The sequence below is a fragment of the Pseudomyrmex gracilis genome, unplaced genomic scaffold (genome assembly GCF_002006095.1).
Source record: "Pseudomyrmex gracilis isolate BER0280 unplaced genomic scaffold, ASM200609v1 scaffold_41, whole genome shotgun sequence".
NCBI classification, from domain to species: domain Eukaryota; kingdom Metazoa; phylum Arthropoda; class Insecta; order Hymenoptera; family Formicidae; genus Pseudomyrmex; species Pseudomyrmex gracilis.
In genome coordinates this window covers 876,317-885,057 of record NW_018020625.1, presented here as the reverse complement: position 1 = coordinate 885,057, position 8,741 = coordinate 876,317, and the positions used below count along the sequence as shown (strand labels likewise).

Genomic DNA, 8,741 nt, shown 5'->3' with positions numbered 1-8,741 from the left:
TAATATAAAGTATAACATTTATATATATATATATAAATATATAATAAATTATATATATATATATATGTATAATATATATTATTTAATATATTATTTATATCATATATATTATTTAATGTTATGTATAATATACATTACAGTCACATTACCTTAGTCACGTGTTGTTTTTCTACTCTTTTCCGTCATGTGACTTTAATCACGTTTTTAATTTTCTCCACGTATACGACGAACTGTCTCAAAATATCGATATAATCGATTCTAATTATTTGCACACGCTTTTTCTGGTAGGAATCTCGATATATCTCGATAGATGTCGATCTTTAAACTATCTCGTCTCTTTTCCGAGTATTCGATTTTTGTCAGTCGACCGATAGTCATTGTAATCAACTGACAGAAATCATCATTCACTGGTGAATACTAGATTCTAATATACGTGATAATTTTTCAACAACGTAAAATTATAAAATGGTAAGTTGAAAATTTTTGCAATAAAATTGATATTACATACACTCAACTTTGAAAATATTCATACTTTCGGTATTCGATGTTTATAGGTTATGTGGGAAATGCATTGTCATCACAAAGTTGTAATATTAATCATAAATTTAAAATATTGACAAAATTTACGTTATATACCTCCATTATCGTTGTTCACATACTGTTGTACGTAGTTTACAAAATATTAAAAAAATTAATATATCTAATTCATAATACTGGTATTTAAAAACTTTGTGATTGCAGTAATAGTTTTATTTCAGTTATGTTTCTTTATTTAGAGAGGTATAGTATAATAAATTTGATAAAACATAATTTTGCTATATATCATAAGTAAATTGTTCAAAGAGTTACATCTATATGTTCTTAGCAATATCTTTACAATGTTAAAGGATATCTGTGTGTGTGTGTTTACTAATAGAAATACATATGTGTTTTTCTCTTTTCTGATATTTCTCTCATTTATCATGTGGTTATTATATTACAGGCACGTAGATATGATACGCGTACCACAATTTTTTCACCAGAAGGAAGACTTTATCAAGTCGAATATGCTATGGAAGCTATAAGTCATGCAGGTACCTGCCTAGGTATATTAGCAAATGATGGGATTCTATTAGCAGCTGAAAGACGAAATACCAACAAGCTGTTAGACGAAGTATTCTTCTCTGAAAAGATTTATAAGTTGAACGATGACATAGTTTGTTCTGTGGCTGGCATTACTTCAGATGCTAATGTTTTAACAAATGAATTACGTGTCATCGCTCAAAGATATTTTCTTCAATACGGGGAACCTATACCCTGTGAACAGCTTGTCTCATGGTTGTGCGATCTCAAACAAGCATATACCCAATTTGGTGGAAAGAGACCTTTTGGTGTTTCCGTTTTATATATGGGATGGGATAAACACTATGGCTATCAGTTGTATCAATCAGATCCTAGCGGAAACTATGGTGGTTGGAAAGCAACATGTATTGGGAATAATTCTGCGGCAGCAGTATCGTCCTTGAAGCAAGAATACAAGGAAGGAGAAACTACTTTAAAGGATGCAATGGCGCTTGCTATAAAAGTGCTCTCTAAAACATTAGATATGAATAAGTTATCTTCTGAGAAAGGTAATGTATCTTAAATACAAAATCTTTTGTAACATTATATTAACGATTATATATGTGGCGATTATATAAATATTTTTTTACTTACAGTGGAAATGGCAACATTGACACGAAAAGATAATAAAACAATAATGAAAATATTACCTGCGAACGAGGTGAATGCTTTGATTGCGGAATATGATCGGTTAGAAGCATTGGCAGAGCAAGCGAAGAAGGAAAAGTTAAAATCGTAAATTTGTTATTCTAAATATGAGAAAAAAAATAAAATAAAACGTATACTTTGGCGATAAAGCTTATTGTATTATAAAAAGCTTTTCCACCTAAAGTTTTATATTGCATACACTACTTGATATATTATTTTTTAGGCGCAGAAATGAATGAGAATCTTTATTGATAATATTATTATTGTAAAACAATAACGTTATAACAAATAAGAGATTTTTCCATGAATACATATGTCATCAGAGAAAAGTTGTGATTTCATTTCTTTTATTTCTTTTCATCTATTTATCAAGCAACTACATAATCAAGAGATAACTTTAAAAAGTTAAATAAAGTTTCAAGCAGCAAGTGTTTTTGCTGTTTCTAGGTATTTCGCTTATCAATCTTTTATAATAGTTATTTTTTTAATTGAATGATCGTTTTTTACTATTGACTTAACTAGGTGCACTGAAACAGTGTCGTTTGAAGAATCTTTTACATATAGAGAACATACGTTAATAAAAATGTTATATAAAAAAAAAAATGTATATTAATGCTTTTTAAAGTACTTCTTTTTCTTAAATACAATATTTGTGACTTGACTGCTAAAAAAAACGAAGAAAAAATCGAAATTTTTGACATTTGTAGCGTGTATATAGTACGCGCATACATATGCTGACTGTGTGTTCATGTGAACAATAAAAATACATTGAAAAAGTACGTTAAAAAAATAAACTTTCTTCTGGAAACATTAGAGGAACGTTGTAAAATTATGAAAAAATGAAAAAAAAAAGTGCAAAAGTTATGTGTCGGATCATATTGACCAGGCTGCCAATGCGGTCCCACTCCCGGGCGCGATCCCACTACTGCCCGCCACGGAGACTTTTGGCTGCTGGGTTTCCCCTCTGGCCCGGTTCGCCTCTCCTTAGCTAACCTGGTCACCCGAGACTCCCCAAGGGTGACCATATTGATGGCGAGCTTAGTGCGGACACCCAGTCAACGCGAACCCCGCACCAGCAGGAACCCCCGACCTCAGACCCTCCAACACAACCAGCCTCCGAGTAGCCGGATTACAGGAGCCGCCACACTCCCAGCTGACATTCCTTCTCCGAATTTAACATATAAGCTACCAATGTTCGATTCGATGTGAAATTCAATTAGCAAACATAGATTTTGCGACGGAGTTCTTGCTCGGATACAAATAAACATTAATTTTACACATTAGAAGTGAATATTTTGTATCTTATATTAGTATTTAAAATAATAATTGTAGCACATGTGTGACAGTAACGGCACCATCTGACGTGCAAGTAGAAAATTATTCGATTCCGTGTACGGTAATTGTGCAACGACTGCGACGTCAAATATCGTCAATAGGTATCTCTCAGGAAAAATAGAAATGTGATCAACCACGGATAAATTTCTTTAATTATCAACTGATATACAACATACACACACATCGAGAACGTCTTGCAAAGAGCTTTGTGATGTTATCGAGCGTTTCGTCTCGAGCGATTTACGGGAAACATATCAAAGACCTCATCGAGTGAGGTTAAGTCAGAGGGGGTGGAGGTGTAAACTATATTAATTATGTCGATTTATTTAACGACAAAATAAAAAAAAAAAAAAAACGATCGATCTACAATGGCTGATAATAATTTGGCAAAAGTTTTTGCGGCTGAAGATTTCAACCCAGAAAAATGTGAGCGTTACCACATATTTCCGTTAAAGAATTTATTCTTCTACAGTTGCCTTTATCTTCATTGATAGAAGCGATTGGTGTTTTGTTTTCGACAATGAGATACTTGTTATAAGATGTTGTTTTGAATTATTTGGCGCAACGTATACGCGCGGCGCGTTAATAGATATTTTATAAATAAATTTGTTTTATCTTATAAATTTTTCAAACTTGCAGTTGTGAAGGAACTCAGTGCGCAATGCGTCGGTGCGGACGACTTGAGGCAACAACGTGCAAAAATACAAGAATTAGCAAACAACACGTCCGCTCAATTAAAACGAAATGTTTATCAAAACTACATGCAATTTATTGAGACTGCCAAGGAGATTTCGCACTTAGAAAGTGAGATGTATCAATTGTCACAACTTTTGAGTGAGCAACGTGCCTTGTTAAGCACATTAGGATCGACCAGAACTGCGGGTGTTGTGTTCGAGGATTTATCTGAGTCGCAGCAAGAGAACTCAGCTAATTCTACATCCAAAGAAGAGGAACAAAAGCAGAAGCTTATCGAACTAATTGAAAATGTAGAAGGTGCTCTGGTCAGTCACATTTGATAAGTTTTCAATCAAGCAAGTTGCATGTAGAAGTATATGAAAAAATTTAATAATTTTTTCTCTTGCAGAGTTTGGCCGAAGTGCCAGGACGTGTATGTTTGCATGAAGGTTCTCTGCTGGAGCTGGATCCAATTGATGGAACACCATTAAAGAGAATTCATGCATATTTGTTTAATGACATCTTGATGATTGCATCTTGGCTAGCCAATGGTGGTAGACGCGGCCCACCTAGATACAAAATGCAAGCAGTTTATAATTTAGAGAGCCTAGCAATAGTTAATGTAAGAGATCATGGCACGGTGAAACTGGCATTCAAATTATTAGCGTTTTCCGACACGAGAGTGTTCCAGTGCACCACAGCGACAAGTAAAGTTAGTGTGTTCGAAAACAATCGCTACATGATACGCGAAGAAAAATTATTTGTGAATCTATTTGTTTTGCAGAAAGAATGGTTGGATAAATGCGAGCAAGCTAAAAGAGCAAAACTAGCGGAAGAAAATTCTGTTAATAACGCGCAGGAGAATAATAAGCATCCAAAAGAGAATAAAGTGGAACCTTCTCGTTCGATGTCGCTGGATTCGAACACATTAGGTAAGATTTATGGATAAATTATATTTTTGTATGTCTTGTGTACAAATATTTATTTACACATGTATTTGAAATTAAATTTCTTTTTATCAAATATTCTTGTCTTGAACGTAGTCAAACTTATCGCGCACGATTATTTAATTTATGTTACTCATTTTTTCCCTCTTTTTCTTGAAGTTTATTCAACCAGTCTCTTTGTAAATTATAATTCAAGGTGATTGACATTTCAGGGATGGATGACGATGATGATTCGGAATACCACGAACCGCCTCCGGAATGGGTATTAGAAGTAGCCGAGGATCTAGATTCCTGTATAGCGCAGCGTCATTTCGAAGAGGCTTATAGTTTATTAGAGAAAGCAAAAATCTATTTGAAGGATGCCACCCCGACGCCATTGTTGACGGACATTCAGACGAAGGTAAACGAGAGAAGTCGATCTCTGATCAATGTACTGACTAAAGAATTGGAAGTAAGTGTAGAAGCAAAGTCCCTATTGGGAGGCGGTTTGAGAAGACCGCGACGCGCGGTCAAACTTCTGATACAATTAAACAGAAGCACGCAAGCGTGCTATTTGTATCTGCGATTGTGCAGCGCTGTGCTAAAAGCGCGGTTGAAGAGAATTAAAGAAGAAGGTGCGACCGAGGAAATTTACGTAAAGCAACTCAGCGCGATCACCTTCAGCAATATAGCGGAGATAATGAAGGAATTTCTCAAGATCTTTCCACAATCTACGAACTGCACTTCCGGTAATCTCTCTAACATCGAGAAGAATATTCACACAGGTGCCGACTAATTTTGTAATCTGATCTATTCGTCGTTATTTTAAGGTTTAATTGTATGGTGCAGTTACGAGGTAAAAGACTTAACGTCGCGCTTACTTAAGTGTCTCTTTGAACCGGAACTTCCGCTAAGTACAGTGGTAGAATGCATTGTTGCTGTTCGGAGTCATTGCAGCCAGGTGCATATTATATTTAATGCGACAATAGTTTCACATTTTATCTTGAAATTTCTTATAACTGATGTGCGCATAGGTGCGTATGTTTCAACGGTGATTAATAATTTCCGTTTTTAGTTAACCCAACTTGGCATGGATATACGCTATCAGTTAGACGGTCAACTCAGATCCGCATTATCCAAGACTATAGAAAACGCTGGAGAAAAATGTATCACTTTGGCGAAACGTCATATAGCGGAGGATACTTGGCGGCCGACCAATCTGGAAACTAGTCAGAATCTTGAGAAGTTGTTGTCGGAGCTTGATGACTTTGGTGTTCATGTACCGTCGTCATACGTGACGAACGATTGTTGGGTGCAACTGACGTACAACACGTTGACTTTTTCCAAGATGTATGTCAGACTGCTGGAAGACTGCCTTAGCATAGTCACACCGGAACTTATGTCTGTAATAGATAAAGTGCTTGTATCTGTGATGCGGGTCGAAGTTCAACATCTGATCATCTCGCTTACAGATCCGAAGTTGAAACAAGAGGTAACAAACGATAATTTATTTTCTTATTATGTACTATCGGGAGCCGAAAAGAATGCTCAGACAAGCTAACAGACACGAGGGGCAAGGAGAATCATCCGTCGCCTTCATCCGATTTCCTCCACTAGGTACGTTCTATCGAGGCGGTGGGGGTATGTCCGCAAGCAAGAACCATGTAAACTTACACGGCCTCCCACCGCACAGAACTTACCTAGTGGAGGAAATCGGGTGAAGCGGACGGATGATTACCCCTCGTGTCTGTTAGCTTGTGGGTAGTGTGCGTTCTTTTCGGCTCCCAATAGTACACAACTCTGTCATTTGTTTCAGAAAACTGAAAAAAAAAAAACAAAAATATTGCAACTCTCAACAAGTTAAAATAATAATTTGATTTTGATAATGAACGGTATAACATACTTTTTTTTCAGCGAAAATTAGTGCAAAATAACGCAGCTTACGTGCGAGATGTTGTTATTGTTCGTGGTCTGGAATTATATAAATCCGCGACAAATCAAAAGTTCACGAAATTGCTCACTCTGAAAGAACAGATTGTTTTCGAATCTCCGTCGCCTACGAAGCCAAAACCAGCCCCCAGAACTTCAATTACTAAATACTCGACCACGGAGTATATTTAACGGGAATAAAGATGTTACATGATGGCTCAATTTACGGGCAAGAGAAAAAAAACTGTTACAAGAACAAGCGCTTACGTATGAGCATGTGTATATGCGAGAGTATGTATTATATTGTACATATGAGAGGCTTTTTTTGGTGTAGATTAAGTACATGTATCGTAACAAGATGAGATAAGAGCAAGTTTGTGTATAGCACATTCAAGGTGCGCTCAGACAGGTAATTAATACCATCAGTAAAATTTACCAATACCTCGTAGGAACAAATAATAAATAAATTCGAAAATCTGACAAACTAGAATATCAGGTGACTCCTTTAATAGATGGTGCATATGTATATATATATATATACATACGTATGTATGTACATATATATTTATATACAGAATGCACACAGTAATATGTAAAATATCTAATATATTATTTACAATTAATTGGACATAGATAATTTATGTATATGCCTATGATTATTTATACAATAGCACTATTTTGTACTGTCGCCGCAACTGTTACTTTCTTTATTCATTTCCAGTTTCCTCTTCTTAGCGCGTATGTCAGCCAGAGTTTGTTCTATACTTCTTTGGTCCTTTTTATTTTCACTGGGAACTGCAACAGACAACAATAACATTCCCACAGCAAATGTGTATACAAAAATCTTTTTTTGTGTTTCCAAATTCTTATAATTTAAAGTACCCACCAAATCCGTAATTGCTGTTAGCTTCTGTTTTCCTGGCAGCTTCCAAGGCGGCCTCCTTGCCAATTAAATGTTGATACTTATCTTTATAAAAGCTGTTGGGCACAAAATCCTCCTTTCGCTTCCTAGATTTTTGATACTCCGCCTCTTCCTTTGCTTTTCTCTCTCTCTCCTCTTTTAATTTTTCTGCAACTTCCTCGTTCCATTCTTCGCCTTTGCGCAGTGTGTTTAATTGATCTTCGGAAGGTGCGTGTTCTCTTTTGAAGAGCACAATGTGCCGGTCAACATCTTCTTCGCCAAAAGAATATGCCAAAACATTTGCTACTTCCGCTACATCGTGACTAAAGCCCAAAACAGTTATTGTATCATATAGAGTGTTTCAGAAATATATGTACGTTTTTTTCAATCATAAAGCAACATTTTTATTTACACAATGCTCCTGTGTATGTGGTCCATTACAGGAAATTTGTGTTCCTTTGCGCCATCATCTTGCAGAAACTTATTAATCGTGTCTTCGATCTACGCGCGTAAAATATCACGTTTAACAAATTGATCAGCTGAGAAATGGAATAAAAAAAAAAGAATTTATAAAGCGCTCAACCTGTTCTCGAAAGCTCTTCAATTTTTCCGCCTCGGCTCTCTTTCGTTTCTCATATTCTTCTTGTTGTTCTGTGCAATCGAAACGAGCGTGTATGAACCAAAGAAATTCTCAAGATCTTTCGACGCAAAACTGTTTTATTTTTTTTTTTTTTCTTAAACTGAGCATTTTTAGGGTTAAAACTCAACTGACTTTTCCTGAGGGCTTTCTGCTTGTCGCTGATTGTAGGCGGTTTATCCATAGATTTCAGGATGGATCCCAATAAATCCATGACGATCTCGGCGATTTGAACAGGTCTTATCAATCCCAAAGAGAGATTTTGCTCACACCAAGGTGTATCGATATCGGTTCGCTGATGGATACAAATTGCTGTGCAATTTGCGTGAGGACTCACAACACAACGACGTATTGTGTATCAAGAACGGATAACGGAATCTCATGTGTCAGTATCAAACCAAGATGTGTGTTAGTTAACGTTAGGTTTGTGATCTGTGTTAGACTAGATGTTAAGCCCGTATTTACATTACAGGTTGCTGGCTGACATAAAACAACTCCTCGACGCTAGAGAGCGGCTCTTTAAAAGGCTACGCATCCGATTGGAAAAGAGACTTTGCGCGCAAAGTTCGTTTACACATCGTCGGTTTCC

General features: G+C 36.1%; 3 protein-coding genes across 3 annotated transcripts; 2 read left to right on the top strand and 1 right to left on the bottom strand.

Moving 5' to 3' along the window:
* Window positions 1-218: 218 nt before the first annotated feature.
* On the top strand, window positions 219-2,061 carry LOC109852969 (proteasome subunit alpha type-4). Its single transcript, XM_020424635.1, has 3 exons — window positions 219-468; window positions 983-1,610; window positions 1,698-2,061. The coding sequence occupies exons 1-3, from the start codon at window positions 466-468 to the stop codon at window positions 1,838-1,840; spliced, it is 774 nt and encodes a 257-aa protein (XP_020280224.1). The 5' UTR covers window positions 219-465; the 3' UTR covers window positions 1,841-2,061.
* Window positions 2,062-3,191: 1,130 nt separating this feature from the next.
* Window positions 3,192-7,207, top strand: LOC109852977 (exocyst complex component 8). The gene is made up of 8 exons (XM_020424647.1): window positions 3,192-3,510; window positions 3,724-4,085; window positions 4,169-4,471; window positions 4,544-4,691; window positions 4,919-5,434; window positions 5,516-5,646; window positions 5,761-6,177; window positions 6,600-7,207. The coding sequence occupies exons 1-8, from the start codon at window positions 3,453-3,455 to the stop codon at window positions 6,804-6,806; spliced, it is 2,142 nt and encodes a 713-aa protein (XP_020280236.1). The 5' UTR covers window positions 3,192-3,452; the 3' UTR covers window positions 6,807-7,207.
* Window positions 7,208-7,237: 30 nt separating this feature from the next.
* On the bottom strand, window positions 7,238-8,531 carry LOC109852978 (sperm-associated antigen 7 homolog). Its single transcript, XM_020424649.1, has 5 exons — window positions 8,288-8,531; window positions 8,099-8,166; window positions 7,928-8,016; window positions 7,501-7,838; window positions 7,238-7,409 (listed from the first exon to the last, which is right to left on the bottom strand). The coding sequence occupies exons 1-5, from the start codon at window positions 8,364-8,366 to the stop codon at window positions 7,288-7,290; spliced, it is 696 nt and encodes a 231-aa protein (XP_020280238.1). The 5' UTR covers window positions 8,367-8,531; the 3' UTR covers window positions 7,238-7,287.
* Between the last annotated feature and the right edge of the window lie 210 nt (window positions 8,532-8,741).

Bases quoted from the DNA above. Each gene is read 5' to 3' on its own strand.
- LOC109852969 (XM_020424635.1), top strand. The intron at 1,611-1,697 runs GTAATGTATCTT...TTTTACTTACAG, and splicing joins TAAGTTATCTTCTGAGAAAG to TGGAAATGGCAACATTGACA.
- LOC109852977 (XM_020424647.1), top strand. From the start codon at position 3,453: ATGGCTGATAATAATTTGGCAAAAGTTTTTGCGGCTGAAGATTTCAAC. The intron at 3,511-3,723 runs GTGAGCGTTACC...TCAAACTTGCAG, and splicing joins AGATTTCAACCCAGAAAAAT to TTGTGAAGGAACTCAGTGCG. The intron at 5,435-5,515 runs GTAATCTCTCTA...CGTTATTTTAAG, and splicing joins ATCTACGAACTGCACTTCCG to GTTTAATTGTATGGTGCAGT.
- LOC109852978 (XM_020424649.1), bottom strand. From the start codon at position 8,366: ATGGATTTATTGGGATCCATCCTGAAATCTATGGATAAACCGCCTACA. The intron at 8,167-8,287 runs GTCAGTTGAGTT...TCGATTGCACAG, and splicing joins GCAGAAAGCCCTCAGGAAAA to AACAACAAGAAGAATATGAG. The intron at 7,410-7,500 runs GTGGGTACTTTA...TGTCTGTTGCAG, and splicing joins TAACAGCAATTACGGATTTG to TTCCCAGTGAAAATAAAAAG.